Source organism: Vicugna pacos, chromosome 13 (assembly GCF_048564905.1).
Source record: "Vicugna pacos chromosome 13, VicPac4, whole genome shotgun sequence".
NCBI classification, from domain to species: Eukaryota; Metazoa; Chordata; class Mammalia; order Artiodactyla; family Camelidae; genus Vicugna; species Vicugna pacos.
Genome location: NC_132999.1, coordinates 56,696,044 through 56,713,230, shown reverse-complemented (window position 1 = coordinate 56,713,230; position 17,187 = coordinate 56,696,044). Strand labels below are relative to the sequence as shown.

General features: G+C 56.2%; 2 protein-coding genes across 2 annotated transcripts; one reads left to right on the top strand and one right to left on the bottom strand.

The window, feature by feature from the left end:
* The first annotated feature begins 421 nt into the window (after nt 1-421).
* On the top strand, nt 422-2,515 carry SRARP (steroid receptor associated and regulated protein). The gene is made up of 2 exons (XM_006196684.4): nt 422-596; nt 1,725-2,515. The coding sequence occupies exons 1-2, from the start codon at nt 503-505 to the stop codon at nt 2,138-2,140; spliced, it is 510 nt and encodes a 169-aa protein (XP_006196746.1). The 5' UTR covers nt 422-502; the 3' UTR covers nt 2,141-2,515.
* A 6,924-nt stretch (nt 2,516-9,439) lies between these two features.
* On the bottom strand, nt 9,440-12,495 carry HSPB7 (heat shock protein family B (small) member 7). The gene is made up of 3 exons (XM_006196685.4): nt 12,241-12,495; nt 11,521-11,654; nt 9,440-10,261 (listed from the first exon to the last, which is right to left on the bottom strand). Exons 1-3 carry the CDS (start codon nt 12,437-12,439, stop codon nt 10,082-10,084), a joined length of 513 nt encoding a protein of 170 aa, XP_006196747.1. The 5' UTR covers nt 12,440-12,495; the 3' UTR covers nt 9,440-10,081.
* Nucleotides 12,496-17,187: the final 4,692 nt, after the last annotated feature.

The window sequence follows — 17,187 nt, the reverse complement described above, 5'->3', positions numbered from 1 at the left end:
CAGGCAACTGGACCTTGGACTTCCAGCATCCAGAACCGTGAGAAACAAGTGTTTGTGGCTTAATTCCCCAGTCTATCGCTGCTTAAACAGACTGAGACACATTAAGTAGGTAGTGTTCCACGTAGTTCTTAGGCAGGAAAAAGCAAAACAAAACAACTGAAAACTGGGGAGGCAGCCAATGACTGAGTTTTGGGAAACCGAGGCCTGGGTGAGAAGGTTCCAAAGCTTGTCCTAAGCGAGGAAGCAGCTGGAGTTGGAAGAAATCGTGTCTGTTTGGTAGAAGGCCTGCCTCCCAGGGACCCGACAGCAATCCTGTTGACATAACCCCAGGGGATCAAAACAATCCCTCAACTGCCCCAGGCCAGTTCCTGTGGCTCCCGGTGGAATTCACTCAGCAGATCCGGATCCAGTAAACATAAAAGGTCTGGTCCTTGGGTGGGGAGCTGCATCCTGGAAGAGGCTGCCGAAAACTGCTCCTTCTGCTAGTGCTAAGCGAGGCGCTATGGCAACAGTAACAGCCCCCTCAGAAGACCCCCGGGACCGGAGAGCCAGCCCCCAAGTCAAGGGCCTTGAGACAGACCTGGAGACCAGCTCAGGTAAGAGGTGGCAGAGAGGGCCTCAGCCCTGCAGCTGAGGGCACTGGGGAGGCCGTCGGGAGGCTGGAGGCAGAGGGCAGATACCCTCCCTCTGGGGCCGCCAGGATTCTCAAGCCATGGGTGGGCTTCATTTACAGTTGACCCTTGAACATGGTAAGGGCTGGGGGCACTGACCCTGCGTACAGTCAAAAATCTGCGTTTAACTACCATATACTGTCGTCCCTCCACATCCAAGTTTCCGCATCCACCGATTCAACCCATTAGGGGTTGTGTAGTAATTGGTATTTATCAAAAAAAATCCGAGTACAAGTGGACCTCCAGTTCAAACCTGTGTCGTTCAAGGGTCAACCATATTTCCTGTGTTAACCAACCTACCAGAACGTAAGCTTCCTTCCGAGACTATGTCGAGGCGAGGAGCACGTAATTAAGAGAATGGATTTGTTTATTATTTGGGTAACTTGAAACGTTACTTTTCTAAGAGCACAGGCTTTGGATTCACAGAGACCTGCTCTGGCACTTGCTTGATTGAGAAATTGATTGATTGGTTTGGTTCATGGCGTCTTCTCCCTGTTTGGCGGAGAGGACAGAGCCGCGATCCCCAGAGCTGGGATCAGTAGATAAGATTATTCAGGGAGGGGGAGAGCAGCTCAGTGCTCGCTGAGAACCATCAACATTTGCATTAGCGGAGCCTCAGTTTCCTCATCTGTAAAATGTGGCCGAGACTTTTCTCTCACTACTCACTCAGCGCGGTCCGTGGACCTTCAGCACTGACATCCCTGGGAGCTTGTTAGAATGCGGACCCTCAGGCCCCGCCCCAGACCCACTGTATGAGAATCTGCCTGGTAACAAGATGCCCAGGCAGTTGGTGCGCCCAGCGGAGTTGACAGGCTCTGATGCAGTGGGCTCTGTGCTCCTGGAAGGCGGAGGGCTGATATAGGGGGAAGCTAGGTTTAATCGCAGGTCTCCCCAATGCTGAAAGATGCCTGCACTTAGGCCCCACTGTCTTCCCATCACAGTGTGTCCACCAATGCGCAGTTAAATCTTTGTTGAGTGAATGAACAAATGACTTCATGGAACCACATCCTTTGCTGTGCTAACACAAACATTTGATTTTTCCCTTCCCTCTAGATGGAAAGCCAGCTCGCCATCAGAAGACCATCCCCAAAGCTCACCTAACTTTCATTATCGACTGTGCTCATGGGAAACAGCTGTCCCTGGCAGCGCCCCCAGCGCCACCCCGAGCTCCGAGTCCCAACCTAGGATCTGTCATCCCTCCAATGAAGACCTACATCTTGTTCTGTGGGGGAAACCAGCCTCATCTGGCTCAGGAGGCACCCACAGGTGATGGGGGCCTTACCCAGGCCACGGGCACCCTGCCACCCTGCAGAGAGACTGTAGCCCCAGCTGCCTCCCCAGCCAGCCCACCCTCCCTCCCGGAGGTTCCTGAAGCCAAGGGGAGCCCTGTGAAGAGGTCTTCAGCTTGGGGAAGAGTCATAGGCTCTCTTAAAGCCCTCTCTTCCTGTGTCTGCGCGCAGGCTGATTAACCGGAAGGGGCTGGCTGTGGGAGGAAGGGGCTGTTACCCCAGGCTCCGGGGCCCAGTGGATGCAATTTCCAGGGCCTACTCCCTTTTCCCCAGCCAAGCAGAAGTCTTTTGTGCTTGAGCCAAGGAAGGGACATCAGATCCCTAAAGGCCATCTGAAATGGGACGCACTCAAGAGTACCCTAGGTACTCTTTCCTTTCTGTCTTTGTTAGCCTTTCATTGGAAGCAGGGTAAGGCACCGCCACATGGAAAGAGACTAACTTATTCCCACAGCAAATTCTAATGCAGCATCTTCCACGTGCCGGGCCCTTCAAAGCCTAGAGAAGATACAGCTTTCTTGGAGCTAGTATTCTTGGAGGTGGGGGAGAAAGGTTAAACAACTGAATAAAGATGGTTTTGAACAGTGTAACGAATGCTGTGTAGGAACTGAGACCAGGTGCTGGGGTGGAAAATGAGGAGGTAGAGAGCTTTTCTGACACAGTGGTTGGGAAAGGCCTCTGAGTGGGTAACAAAATATGATCTAAAAGATGAGAAGGAGCCAGCACTAAGAACCATCTTCTCTCAAGCCACCGGGTTGGCATCCCATCCCAGAGCAGGGGTCAGGACCCATCCCCAGCACAACGGGCAGGGGCTGCACATTGGCTGTTGTTATCTTGGCGTGCACGCAAGTGTGTAGGTCACCAGGGATCACCAGGTTGGTATGGTACACAGGATGGGAAATTCAAGGGCCCAGGTGGGATTGGAAATAAGCAGAACCGGGTTCTCAAGATGGGGCAGAAGTGCACAGAAAAGGAATGGAGTATCATGTTTGAACAAATGGAAACAAGAGACAGTATTTATTGAGCATCTTCTGCATACCAGGCTCATCCTGCCTCTTAGGAATACAGAAAAAAGTTGGGGGCTTAGTCTCTGCCCCACCAGGCGGTCATGGTCCCCAACAGGAAGCGGGGGTTGCTGTGAGGGTAGGTGTAGGTCTGAGAGATGCACAGAGCTGTGTGGAACTCAGCTGGAGTGTGTCTCAAGGCTCTTAGGTTAAAATTGCTAAATGTTCATTTATTCAATGACTATTTTACTACTTTCCTACAAACACTAGTGGCTAACATGGATGGACCATTTGCTCTGTGCCAGGAGCTGACAGTCTCCAAGTCCCAGTATAGGGAAGCACTATTTTTGTATCCCTGTCACTGGTTAGGGAGCCGAGACAGACAGATTGAGGAATGCCCTCAAGGTCCCCCAGACTGGGCTAGTTGGGATTAGAACCCTGGCCAGCCTGGTGCTCAAGTTCTTGCTCCTCACCATAGAGCAGACAGCCTTACATCCTGGCAGGGTCTCTTCTAGACCAAGGGGATCTAGAGAGAGCAGACATAACCCTGTCCTCAAGAAGCTCACTGCCTGGTCGGGGAGGCAAGGAAGAAAGTGCCTATAGCTGTAGCTTCAAGTAAGTGCAACAGTAAGGGCACACAGAATGATGTTGGGGCTGGAGAGGGTCCCCAGCTCACTCTGGAGAGGAGATCAGGGAGGGCTTCCTGCAGGAAGTGATTTCCAAACTAAGATCTGACCAGTGAGTGAGTCATACAAAGGCAAGGGGGCAGGGGTGGGGCGTGTTTCAGGAAGAAAGGCCAAAGTCATTCAGTGTGGCTGGAGTATTCATTCATTCACTATTTCTAGGCACTCACTGTGTGCTAAGCTCTGGGCTAGACCTTGGGATGGAGCAGTGATAAGATGGACAAGGTCTGGTTATAAAGGAGCTTATCCTCCAGCTGGGGGAGACAATGTGTGTGCATACACACACACACACACACACACATATACGAAGCAGAGAAGCCAGAGAAGTGACAGGGACCATATCACATGAGGCTTTACAGGCCACGATGATATCTTTGCATTTGATTCTGAGACAGGGACTGTTGGAAATTGTGAGCAGAGAGTGACATGACCAGATCTACCTTAAAAAAATATTCCTCTTAGCTCTTGTGCTGGGATAGGAAAGCAGGGGAGGAAGCTGAGAAGGCTGCACCTTAATCCAGCCGAAGGGAAGGTGATGGTCTGAACTAGAGAGGTGGTGACAGAATAATCTGGGTCACATACACTCCCTCCTCTCTCTTTCCCTCGCTGAGAATCACTGGACTAGAAGATCCCAAAGACAAGGCTGCAAAAAGAGTTTGAGACCCATAAGGAAAAGGGTGAGGCCTGGGGCTGCAGGTCTCACTTTTCGCCAGCAGGTGGCACCCTATCATCAGACTGGAGGGCACACCTCCTGGTCTGAGTGGAGAGGGTGGAGTCTGCGGGTGAGGGGCCAACGCTATGGGGCCAGCCGCCCAGAAGGGTCAAGTTTTCAGAAACCAACCTTTCACTCTAACCAACATTCCTCTCATCTAGAATAATGGCTATTGATATTTTTATATGCACCACACACCACCTCAGCTCCTCTCACACCAGACCTGTGATGTGGGTACAAATTTTGTTGCCATTTTACAGATGAAGAAACTGAGGCACAGGGGAATGAAATGACTCGCCCAAGGCCACCAATTAGAAAGAGGCAGAGCCCAAATCCAAACCCCAGGGAGTGTGACATAGCATCATCACCCCATATTATGCTGTAGGTGTTCTGTTCATATTTGTTGAATGAGTGAAAAAAGAATGAACATTCTCCAAGGGCCCAGCCTAGGGCTTGGCAGTGTGCAGGGAGTGTTTGGGAATCGAACAAGTGAGTGAGGCCCTCACTGAGAAGGGGCACACAGGTGGAGGAGAACAGTTCAATCTTTTCACCGCAGTCCTGTGAGGGGCTGTTCCATTTTACATATGAGAAAACTGAGACTCAGTTTGGTTAAGCGAGCAACCCAAGGCCACACAGCTAGAAAGTGGCAGAGCTAGGGTTGAATGAAGGGAATTTGAGCTCAGAACTTTACCTACCTACCATGGTGTGGGACTCAACGGAAATCTGTGGAGAGAATGAATCAATAAAGAAATCAAAGGCTTTATGGAACCAGTGAGTGAAAGTGTGAATAAGCAAATGTGTTTCCAGGTTGGCAGCCCTGCTCAGTCAGGACTGTGCCCCAGCGCCTTACAGTGCCTGGTACCTAATAGGTGGGAAAGAATTGTAGGGGGAGGAAGGGAGGGAGGCATGAAAAGGCTGCCCTGCCCTCTCTTCTCTGGCTCCCTGGGGCCAGCAGCCCCGCTTCAAGCCCTTCACGGAAGCACCCCAGGGGGCCCCCACCCAGTCCTGTGAGGGGCTATTCAACCAGCCTCCATGGAAGGGTGCCCCTGGGTCCAGCCCTGGGGGGCCTCAGAGCTCAGGACTGGCCTGGCTGGCTGCTCACAGTGAGCCCCAGGCCAGCTGTGCTGACTGTAAACAGCACCCCCTCCCTTGCCCAGGAACTCCTGCCTCCGGCATCAACCCAGTGGACTCAAGTCACCATGACTCTCAGGACCCACTCTTGTTTGGTGGGGGGAGGGTCAGGGGTGGGGGAAGGGTAGGGTAGTGGAAGCTTGGTTTTCCTTGTTCAGAAAACAAGCACCGTGCTTTTAACAGCTTAGCATTTATTGAACTTCTACTAAAATACCATCTCTCTTCAGTTTCTCACAGCAGCCCTGGGAGGGTGGTAGCTGATCTTTATTTACAGATGAGGAAACTAAGGCTTCCAGGGGCTTCTTTCCTCCACCTCCACTACCGGGGCCCAGAGAGTTCTTCCAAGAAAGAACCTACCTTTTAGCTGTGCCTTCACCTGCTTTTCCTGGAGAGAAGACCCCAGGTACAGGACAACTTCTCTGCCCTCCCAGCCCAAGTCTTGGTCTTAATGAAGCCAGGGACAGTGTGAGTGAGGTGGGATGTCACGCTCCAAATCTAAATTAAATAACAGGGCTCTAAAGGAGCCCTTCTGGGTGTTTCTAATGCATGGCATATGTGAGCTACAGTTAACAACCATGTGCCAAGCCCTTTAAGGGCATTCAAAACAACCTTAGCAGGTGGATCCTATTAGCACCATTTTACAGATAGGGCAACTGAGGCACAGAGAGATTAAGTTACTTACTCAAGATCACACAGCTCAAAAGCGGCAGAGTCAAGATATGAACCCAGGTGGTGTGGCTCCAGAGTCCACAATTGACCCTCCACTCTTCACTGAGGCTTGTTAGCTTTTAAAAAAATTCTACAAACATTTGCTTAGCTCCTTTCCCATGCCAGGCTTGGAAGCAAGGGGACAGAATAAGGCATCTTCTGCACTGCAGAACCAGCATCCAAGGCAGATGGAAGTGGATGGAGGCAGGAGAGGGAGGGGTACAATGTGGGAGGTGGGTCAGGGAAGGGTGGCCATGGTGATGGGGAGGGGGTTCATCTGGTAGAGAAGCTCTGGTCTGAAGTTCTGGAAGCCTGGGTCTCCATCTCATCTCAACCACTGCCTGTGTGACCCTGGGCAAGGCCCTAACCCTCCCTGGGCCGAGGTCTCCCCATCAAACCTTGAGGATTTTGGTGTGACTCCCAGCAGAGACAGGGCTGGCCCATCAAGCCTCAGGGTCTTCCCTCAGCCCTCACACATGTGCTCCTTTTGTCTGAGTTTGAGTTTCTTCCTTTCTTTTCTTTTCTTTTTTTTAAATGGAGGGACTGGGGATTGAACCCAGGAACTCATACATGCTACGCATATTCTCTACCACTGAGCTATGCCTACCCCCCAGTTTGAATTTCTTTTAAAAGTAAGTTTTGGGCCTAGGGTTCTTGGGCTCTGTGACTCTGAGCTGGTAGCTCTGGAGGACTTTCTGGAGGAGGAAGTTTCTGGCCTGGGCTAGGATTTTTAAAGTGATGGAACCTCCTAGGTCCTCCACACCCCTCTGGCACCACCTGAGCTGGACCTTCTCATGGATCTCTAACCTTGGAAGGCTGTGTCTTTTCAATCTTCCCTGCCTCCTGCCCATGCCCACCTCAAAAGCAAAGGAGGTAGGAACTCCCCTTTCTTGTACAAGATGGGGACAGGGGAGGTGCCTCTGCCCTTTGGATTTAGAGGACTTTTAGAGCCATACATAAGGATTCAAATTCTAGCCATGTCACTTCCAAGCTGGGTGACCTTGGGCCAGTTGCTTGACCTCTCTGAACCACCTATCGTCCTTGCTACCCACCTTGTGGGACTGTTGTGGGGATGAGCAGCATGTTTGGCACACGCTAGGTGCTCAATGAATGGGGCTGCTATAATTATTCTTCCCGGGGTGGGGGCGGGGCACAGGGCCAGCCGCCAGGCCTATATTTAGCCTGGAAAGGGTAGGGGGTGAGTGGAGACAAAGTGCAGCGGCGGCAGCCAGCCAGGCTGGGAGCCAGTGGGTGGAGCCAACGAAAGACAGCCTGCAGGTCCCACCTCCCCGCCACCCCCCCTTTCGCAGGGTCACCTTGACAGGAGGGCTCCTTCAGTCTAGACGCGCCCACTCCCAACCCAGCCCCCCTACCCCTGGCTCTGTCTGCTGTGCAGCCCTCATCTCCTAAAACCGAGCCCTGGAGAGGGGGCTGCTGCAGCCTGCCGGGTGGGGAGTATTCGACCCCACTGGCCACTCGGTGAGCCTCCCTCTGTCCCAGCCAGGGCCGCCCGCGGCCCAGCTTCCCCGGCTCAGCGGCTCAAAGAGGGACGCTGCTGGGGTTGGGATGCCAAGGTGAGCCTGACCCCAAGTAGGGGTCGAAGGAGCAAGGAAAGCTGGTCCTGCTCCTCCCCCCCAACTCCACGCAGATGAGTGTCTGGCTGCAAATAGCCCAGTGGAATCAGTGAGTCACAGAGGCTGGAAATAACGAGCCCCCTCAAGCCCTTGCCTCCTTTGGTGTGTGGCTACACTGGGGAGCGCCTGGCACTCTGATTTCAGTAGCACCTGATGGTGTGTTTGGGGTGTGTGTGTAGGTACCTCCAAGAGCACTCCCTGAACTAGTCAGCTGCCCAGCCAGATTCCAGCCAGGCTTTGCCCCTGGGGCTGTGTGATCCTAGGAGAGTCACTCAGCCTCTCTGGTCCTCAGAACTCATCTGGTACAAGATAGGCTTCAAGAGGGCAGGCAACCCAGTGCAGCTGGCCCATCTTTTGGTGTCCCTGTGCCTGGGACAATGCCTGGCAGGTGGTAGCGGGGGCTGGCGGTTGGAAGAGAAGGTGATGCAAAGTTTTTCATGGACATAGTTCCCAGATTACTGCCCAACTGGGTCTGGGAGCCAAGGGAGGTGACCAGTGGACACCCACATTTCTGTGAGGTCTTGAGCTACCACCTCTGCCCCTAAATCTCAAGAAAGGAGTGTATGTTTACCCTGGGTCTTCCCACTCCCGCTGCCTCCAGCCCCACCCCAAGTCTGAGAACTTCAGGCAGGTGATCTCCAGAAGTCTGTGATTCTGTTGTTTGTTGTGTGTGCAGTGTACAATGCCAGGACTCTCCCATGCCCCCCACCAGTCATCCCCTAAGGGCCACAGAATGGCATAGGTGAGAGGCCACCTTGCAGAACACTGACCCAGGATGTGCCAGGGGTGAAGATGGCCCTGCCACTTGCCCCAGGGGCCCTGACTAACTGTGAACCACCTTTCCCCCTCACCCTGCTTCTGTATGACACTGAGCCAGAGTCATGGGGGCAGCTGGGGCTTCCCAGAATGAAGGCTGACTGGAGGCCCTTGCCCTGGACTGGGAAGTAGGAGGGAGCTGGGTTGGAGGCTTCCCCCCTCTGATGTAGGCGTTCTCTGGCAGGAAGATGCGTGGGCAAGATGCACAGGCCAAGGGAGGCAGAATGAGGGGAACTACTCCCCACTGCACAGAGGGGTCAGGGAGCGGTTTGAGAGCCACTTCTAATATCCTGGGTTCAAATGCAACAATCAGTAGTTAAGCTGGGCATTCAACTGCTCAGAGACTCAGTGCCCCCACTGATGAAAATGAAGATTGTAAATCTGAGTTTAGAATGTTCTGAATTCCGCTTCAACTACTGGTAATGCTTAGTATTTGAAGTACAAGGATGTGTGTGTGTGTGTGTGTGTGTGTCTGCATGTGTGGGTGTCTGTGTGTGTTTGGTATACACACAGCAAGGCTATAGATTCACAGATTAAAGAGGGGAAGGATGGGGGAGGTGACTGGCCACAGGGGAAGGTTGGCAAGAAGCTGGGATCCAACCCTTAGGACCCAAAGCCCCATCCACGCTCTGCCTTTTGGGTTACCTGTCTGCAGTGGAGGCAGCCCTGGGAACTCAGGCCTCTGGGTGGCAGGGAGGTGGACCCACCCTACCCCTCGGCCCAGCATCACCTGGGGGCATGAGCAGGTAACAGACGGCTCACACAGTTTATCACCAACCTGCTGTATTGGAAAAATCCCATCTATATACAGACACAAGGTAGCTCTGCCCTGGCACAGCTGGCAGGATGGGGCATCTTGTGGGCAGGTGGCCTGGTGGCTGGTTTGGGGCCTGGAGGATGGCAGAGGGGAGGCTGACCATCACAGCTATCTCCTTCTGGCCTCCCTGGGCCCCTGGGCAGTTCAGTTTAGATAGGCACCTCTCCCTCTGATGGCCCTCTGCTTCTCCCACTCCCCTTGGCTAAGGGGGTCCCAGGTCCCCAGTGCCCCTGCCCCTGCCCTGCAGAGACTCCAGAGATCAAAGAATTTTGTCTGTCTGTCTGTCTGTCCTGCAGATTGTTTGCCCAGAGATCCTACCTGTCCCCATCCCCCTTCCCCAGCGTGGGTTCTCCGGGATCTCCCTTTCCTCAATCCAAGCCCTTTATTCTGGATTGACTGGGGCCACGGGTGAGGCAAGGGGGTCCCTGACCTGCCCTGAGTAGAGCAGAAGGCCTCATTTGGTGGTGACCCACCTGGGGTCTGGGGAGGGGGTGTCAGGGCCTGGAACCTGGGCTGAGATGTCTTGGATGTTGTTGTGAGGGGGTAAGGAAAACCTCTCTGGCGGGCCAGGGTGGAGAAGATGGGTGAGTTGGGGGAGGGCAGGGGAAGGGGGAGGCCCTCAGATTTTTATCTCCGTCCGGAAGGTCTGCTGGACATGCTCTGTGTGTGGTTGGCGCCGAGCCCGGATGGTGAGGCTGCCGTCCTCCCTCAGAGCCGAGGTCACCGATGTGGGGTCCACGTCCTCTGGCAGTTGGCACTTGTGAGCAAAGGTGTTCATGACGGTGCCGTCAGCTGCCAGCTGGGGAAGGCGTGGTGGGTCAGGGCAGGCTGCCTCCCACCCTTGTCCTGCTCACGTCAAGCCACAGTCCCCACTCCCCAGTCTAACCCCAGGTGGGCCCCCACACGCTGAGGGGTTCTGCTCTCAGGTACAGAGGCCTGGCAGTGGTGGCCGGGGGCCGGGGGCTATGCAGGAACAGGTGCAGAGGTGCTTAGAGGAGCTCCGGTGGTTCTAGTGGGTAGGCTAGGGTTTGGGGGGGCAGAGCTCAGAGAGGGAAGAGGCTCAGTGGCAGAATCTGGGGCTTCTGAGCAACAAGAAGGTGGCACAGAGCAGAGCCGAGTCCTCCTGGGTACCCAGACACGCGGGTGTCCACTGCTGGGGCTGGGCCAGTGGCCCCTCCCCCGCCACTCAGCCAGCACAGAGTGTCCAGACAAGCTGGGGCGGCTGAGTCACTGGGTGGGGGGGGGGGTGGCAGGGCCGGCACGTGCTGCCCTCTGGTCCTGCTGCCCACAGTCCTTGGCTTCCCTGATGGGGGTGCCCAGCCATCCAACCTCCCATGCTCAGTGGAGGAAGCCGGACCGTGGCGGATCCAGAGGGAGCCTTGGGCAGACCCTCTTCTCTAAGGAGCAGCTGTGGCACTGGCCCCCTCTGGGGCAGCATCCCTGTTCAGCCAGGGCCACACCCTCCTCCAGGGTGCAGGCCTTCTGGGAGCTGAGACTCAGAGACTCTAGTGACCCAGTGACCCTGAGCCCCGTGGGTGGAGGGAATGCGGGGTTTGGAATGTGTGTGACCCTGGACTTCAGGGCCTCTGCCCAGGCTTGGGCCCAATTCGAGGGTCTCAAGATATGGGCTGGGCCTCTGGGTCTGGGAGGGAAGAGGACTTGAGGCATGTCATGGGGGGGAGCTCCTCCTCCCAGCTGCCCAGGTGAGCCCCCCCACCCACATTCCTGCCTCCCTCAGCCACTCTCTCCCTCCTCTCATCCCGTCTTCTCACCTCACCTCCTCAGGTGCCCCCGCCCGCCTCCCTCCACCCCTCCTCCAATCCCGGGTGGCTTTCTCAGCTGCCCGTGGCTCCTGAAGAAAAGATCTTGGAGCCTCGGGGCAGAGACAGGCAGTAATGGGGCTCCTGTGGCCCATGGGCTACAGGAGCAGGAGCTCCAGTTTGTCCCGGGGGGTTGAGGGTACACTGGTGTGGCGTCCCAGGATGGGGCATGGGAGTGGGGACTCTGGGCTGAGGGTACAGGTGTGGAGCCCAGGGTCAGGGCGGGGGACAGGCTCACCTTCTCAGCTCGCACTTCGATGTGGTTGTTGGAGGTGGTGACGATGATGTCCTCAGGGGAGAAGTCACTCACGTCCACTGCAAACTCATAGGCATCTCCCAGGGTCTTGATGTTGCCCGGCCCCCCGGGACGGGCTGTGGGGAGGGCTGCCATGAGCTGAGCATAGGGCAGGGTTATACCCAGAACCCAGGTTTCCGGCTCCTTCTCCTGGGAGAAGGGGCGGCCCCCCAGACCTGACCTCCCCCTCAGCTGTTGCTCCTAAACCACCCTGCCCCCTCCTCCTCGCTTCTTGCAGCCCACCTTTATCATCATCCAGCCTCACCCACCGGCACAGAGGTGGATAGATCCTCCCTGGCCCCACGTACCAGCCTCTGACACGGTAGGGACCCGCCCCAGGCCTGGAGTGGGGAATGCGTCCAGCCCCCGACCCGTGTAGCTCTCCAGGGCTCCAGTTAAGACCTGGCCACAGGCCTAATGTGGCCCTTGGTGCCACAGTCGACCCCCAGGCCAGAACTGTTCTTTGGAGGCCCGCCTGTTCTCACAGCCACATCTGTCTCTGTGGCCACATCTGTCCTGGTGGCCACACGTGGCTGCAGCTGTACAGCACCTGTTCCTGGCAGCTAGGGAGCCGCAGCCGTGTTGGGTGGTGGCCTGGCAGCAGTGTCAGCAGGTGTCCCCTCCCTGTGCACCTCCCCTCCCCATGAACCCCCGAGCACTTGCCTGGGAAGGCCAGGGGCTCCGAGTGGGGCCGCATGAAGCTGCCAAAATCCTCGGAAAACATGCTCAAGGCCTTCTCCATGGGTGGGTCCTGGGCCGGGAGGGCGCGGGAGGCCGAGGAGGAGGCCGAGGAGGACGAGGAGGAGGAGGAGGAATGGAAGCTTCTCTCCGCTCTGAAGGTGGAGGATGTCCTGTGGCTCATCCACGGCGGGCAGCCGGGCCCTGGCCGGCGGGCAGGGGCAGACAGGAGAGGGTGTGGGCAGCAGCCCTGGGGGAGTGTGCCGGGCCCCGACTGCCGGCGCTTTATAAGGCCCGGCCGTCCCTGGGCGCGGGGCCAGCCCCTTGTCTACTAGCTAAATTTAGTCCTCTCCATGGCCCAGAGGGGGCTGGAAGTCTTCTCCCGTGAGACGGCCCTGCTGACAGCCCAACACAGGCAGGCCGAGCTCACCTCCCAGCATTCCAGGCCGATAACTCCCAGCCCCGAGGCCTCCGCACTGCAATAGGCTGGGGGCCCATCATGTCCCCTTGCCCTCAGACCCCTATGCCCACCCCAGGACCTTGTGCCTGTGGTGTTCCTATGTCTCTGTCTCCCCCATCAGCCCGAGGCTAAGGACTGTGCCACCCCGTCAGATTGCAAGCTCCTTGAGGTCAGGGTTTTCTCTCTCTCCTGTCCCCTCTCCCCTGAAGTTCCAGCCCTTGGTAAGAGGGACCTGGGTGGTGAGTGATCAGGAGGCGCAAGCCCCCTAGCTCTGGGGAGGGCAGGGGATGCAAGGTCAAGAGGTCGGTAGTTTGGGGAGGACCCCCACCTGCTGGACCCCTCCGTGAGGTGAGGGGTTCCTTCCCTTAGAGCAGATAATGTTCACAGCCATCTCTTAGGAAGGACTGAGACAGCCCTGGAAGGGGGGACAGAATGTGCAGCTGTTCACCTGCCAGCTCCCACAGGGAACCCAGATTTCATGCTTGCCTTCCCACTGACTCTGGAACATTTGGGGACCCAAGAGGAGAAAGCTGAGGCCAGGCTGGGGGTTGGGATTGGACTCAGGGGAAGAGAGCAGCTCATTTAGTAATGGTCCTTAACAATATAGAAGGTTATGTTCCCAGAAACCGTCTGCTTCACCCGGCTCAAAGGAGATGCCGGGACGGCCGCGGGCAGGGTTTCAGTTAGAGGTAAAGGAGAATTCCACGAGACAGTTGTTCTAGCTCTGACTTCTGAGGCGCCTGCAGGGCACAGGCTCCCGGCTGTGAGCTTTCCAGCATGGCCTCATTTGATCCCCACACGGCTGGGAAGGAGATAGTAATCCCATTTTAGAGACAGAGAAATGGAGCCTCACAGAGAGCCTGGGGCTGGCACGTGTGTAAGTCGCGGAGCTGGGATTGGAACCCAGATGGGTCTCATCTAAACCCTCCAGGGGGCCAGGATGACCTGAACATTCGTGGAAGGAGACAGGTTGGCCCAGAACACCCTGAGGAGCCCCTCTCTGCCCACCCACGGCTCAGCAGAGCCAGGACTGACATCCTGCAGGACCAGGAGGTGAAGCAGGGCAAGGCCATTCTGAGAGGCTCGCGGGCCCCCTGCTGCCCAGGTTGCAGTGTGGGGCCTCTGCTCTCCACTCCAGACCCTGCCCTTCCTACCCAGATCAGCTCTGGTTCCTCCTCCCCCATGGAGGCTTCTCTGATGGCTGCAGCCCACACAAGGGGTCCTGCCCAGATGCCTGCTGTACTGACTGTCTTTGCCCCCCACCCCCAGAGTGTGATGTGGTCTTCCTGTGTCCTCTGCTGTGTCCTCTCTCCCCTGTCAGAGTGGCAGCTCCCCTGGGGCAGGGGTTCGCCTGTCTCCCCATTAGATTGGGGTCTTCTGAAGGTGGGGACTGTTTCCCTTTCCTCTGGCTCCCACAGAACTTCATACTTGGGGGGCTCCATTTGCAGAGGTGATCACTGGTCCTGGTGGTCCATAAACTGGGGCCAGGGTGGTGGCTGGAGCAAGAGGGGCTGTCTCTCCAGTGGATATTCCTGCCTGGCTTGTGTCATACATCCTGACCGAGGGGGTTCTAGTAGGACTGCCGGGAAGTTACCAGCACTGAGAAGAGACGGAAAGAAGGTGGGGGTGGGGGGTGGGGGGCCCAGAAGCCTGCCACCCGCCAGGGAAACAGGAGCCAGTGGCTAAATGCAGACACACTGTCATGGTGCTGAGAGCCTGAGTCACTGCTCCTGGACGTCAGATCTCATTACCCACCCCCGCCCACCATCCCTGCCCCCCTTCTCTCCATCCCTGAGGCGAAACCCACACATGTACTGCATCCACTGGCTTCAGTGGCCAAGAGGGACCCTGAAAGGTCATCAAGGCCATTCCCCTGTCTCTGTGCATGTCTCTCCCTTCAGATCCCTGGGCAGAAGGTGCTTCAGAGATGACCCAATGCCTTGAACCTCAGACCTAGGGGCATCCCAGTCACTTGAAGGAACTTTTAACAAACACAGACTTTTCCCATGTACCCCAAGATTCTGATTTGGGGTCTTGGGAAAGGACCAGGAATCTGCTCCCATCAGCCCCTCTTCTCAGCCAGCCCACAGGCTGGTGCTAGGAACCACTCATCACTCAGCAGGTATCACTGCTCTCACCCTCCACTGCTTGATGCAGAAGAGGGAGAAGTTGGGGGCTGGCAGGTGGGGGAAACGGCTTTGGTAGGGACTTGCCACCAGCACCGGGTCCCTATGCTGCCCTCTTCCCAATTTCCGGGTGCTCCCTGTGCTGGGGGGTGAGGGTGTGGACATGCGGTGCTGAGCGGCTGGCCAGTGCCGGCTGTGAATTGTAGCCAGCTGCCTGAGACCAGAGATTGGGGTTTGGGATGTCAACAGGATGGTCGGTTATCCTGTTACTGTACACAGGTTGGTGTAGCCAAGGCAACAGTGGGCCCAGGTCCATGCGCAGCAGCAAGCCCCCACCCCACCTCTCACAACACACACATGCTCCTATTTTGTTTGGGTTTTATTTATATCTTTTTTTTTTTTCCACATGCTCCTAGTTTGGATTGACATGGCCTGACATCTAGAGGCAGAGGATGGCTCAGGGTCTCGGGATTTTAACAAGTCATTGAAGGGCCACAGTGATTTTCAGAAGTGGGGCTTTGTCTGGAAGTCAAGGGAGGGGGTTGTCCTAGATCTCTTACCGAAATCTTCTAAAAGTGACATCAGATACAAATCCTCTGCTTGTGCCCAAACCTTGGTCCTGAATGATTAAGCCACAGGAGCTGGAGGAGCTCCGGGCAGAGGAAGAGCCACAGAGTCTAGGTCTAGGTTCAGCCTTTGCTGTGTGACCTTAGCTGAGCGACTGCACCTCTCTGATCCTCCATGTATCATCTGCAAAATGACACTGCTGTCCCCGATCCACAAGGGTTCAGGGAGGATGAACTGGATACCAGGTGTTATGTGCACATTCCTACCCTCTGTTGAGGTGGGACAAGTTTGTGGCATTTACCCAGAAGCCCCAAGCAATGCCACTGCCTCTTGGGTGCTGTGATTTGAGAGGCAGTTTTCTGAGATTGGAAGGTCTGGACATGAGGATCTAGTCCAAGTTCCTCTGCAGCCCCAGCAATTCCCTGCCCCTACTCAAGCTTGTCTGCCTCCACTCCGCCTCTGAGCAAGGCAGGTCATTGAGGCAGGACTTGGAGTGGGGTGCAGGCTTTGGAACCAGGCAAGCCTGGGTGGAAATTTCAGCTTTGTCCCTCGGCCTCTGTGACCTTGGGCAAGCAGTTTCACCTCTCTGAGACTCTGTTTCTTTAAAATGGGCTAATACTGCCTGCCTCGTTGGGTTCCCATGAGCACGCACCGATTTGGAGGATGGTTGAGCACAGTGCCTGGCATGTAACAAGGGTGTGGTTATGGCAGTGCTCCTCGCCTATGAGTCCTTCCTCCCATTCCATTGGTTTCTCCCTCTCACTTCTCTGCTTTTTTAAACCTCTCCCATGCCCAGCTCTGAGAAGCTGGGGCCCTGACCTTCAGCCTCTGCAGGTGACCCCTCACCATCCTGCTGTGTCATGAGCTTCCCCCTCCCAGGGCCTGTGTACGCCGGCCTGCAGCTCAGTTGGGTACCACCTGCCTCTGTGTGGCTCTGGTGGGTCGGGGGAGCCCCTGCCCCCGATCCCTCTTGGCTGCTCTGACCTGCAACACTCAGCTGGCTGGGGCAGTTCCAGTTGGTTTGTCAAGGACATTCTTAATGGCCAGGGTGAACCCTGGCGGGGCGCAGAGGAGGGGGGGCCAGGATGTTGATTGGTGGAGCACACACCTGTCCAGGTGCACCTGAGCTGCTAGCAAAGGCATCTCTGTCAGAGGAGGGCTGGCTGAGGCCACAGCAGAGCGGACTGACGGAGGTGAGGGGCCGCCGGGTGCAGAGCTTGGGCAGGGACTTGGATGGAACCTGCCTGGGCCAGGGCAGGGCAGGCAGGACAGGAGCAGGAGGCTAGGGGGCAGGGAGCCAGCATCTCCTTTGCCTCACAGGCTCTCCTCCTGACGCTGGGGTTTTCCTGACTCTGTGGCCTGATCTGAGGGAGAGGGGGGTCCGGGATGGGCATGGGGAGTCAGAGCAGTCCATAGGGACCCCACAGGGAGACAGTGACGCCCCTGGGCAGAGACTGCTCTGAGCAGTGGAAACAGCCAAGCTTCCTGGGAGGGTAGGAACAGTGGTCACAGGAGGGGGAAGGGGGCTCTGAGCCTGGGGTCCTTCCTTGATCAGTCTGCTGCTGAACATGGAGGGCACACTAGGAACCCCCCACTCTGACCCCGAATATTAGCACTCTCGGTGATACCCCCTCAGGGATGAGGACACACCAGACCTCTGATCCCTCCTGAAAATGCCACCTTTCCTTTCTATCCAGGAAGTAGATTTTGGAAGGGCCCAGTGGGTGTTGGAGCAGCTCACCAAGGATCCACCTGCCTGTCCACTCCCTTAGGGACCTG

What these genes read in the sequence shown, in the direction of transcription:
- SRARP (XM_006196684.4), top strand. Translation starts at nt 503, where the DNA reads ATGGCAACAGTAACAGCCCCCTCAGAAGACCCCCGGGACCGGAGAGCC. An exon ending in AGACCTGGAGACCAGCTCAG is followed by an intron (nt 597 to 1,724) that starts GTAAGAGGTGGC and finishes CCTTCCCTCTAG; the next exon opens with ATGGAAAGCCAGCTCGCCAT.
- HSPB7 (XM_006196685.4), bottom strand. Translation starts at nt 12,439, where the DNA reads ATGAGCCACAGGACATCCTCCACCTTCAGAGCGGAGAGAAGCTTCCAT. An exon ending in GGAGCCCCTGGCCTTCCCAG is followed by an intron (nt 11,655 to 12,240) that starts GCAAGTGCTCGG and finishes CCCTCCCCACAG; the next exon opens with CCCGTCCCGGGGGGCCGGGC. An exon ending in TCGAAGTGCGAGCTGAGAAG is followed by an intron (nt 10,262 to 11,520) that starts GTGAGCCTGTCC and finishes CGCCTTCCCCAG; the next exon opens with CTGGCAGCTGACGGCACCGT.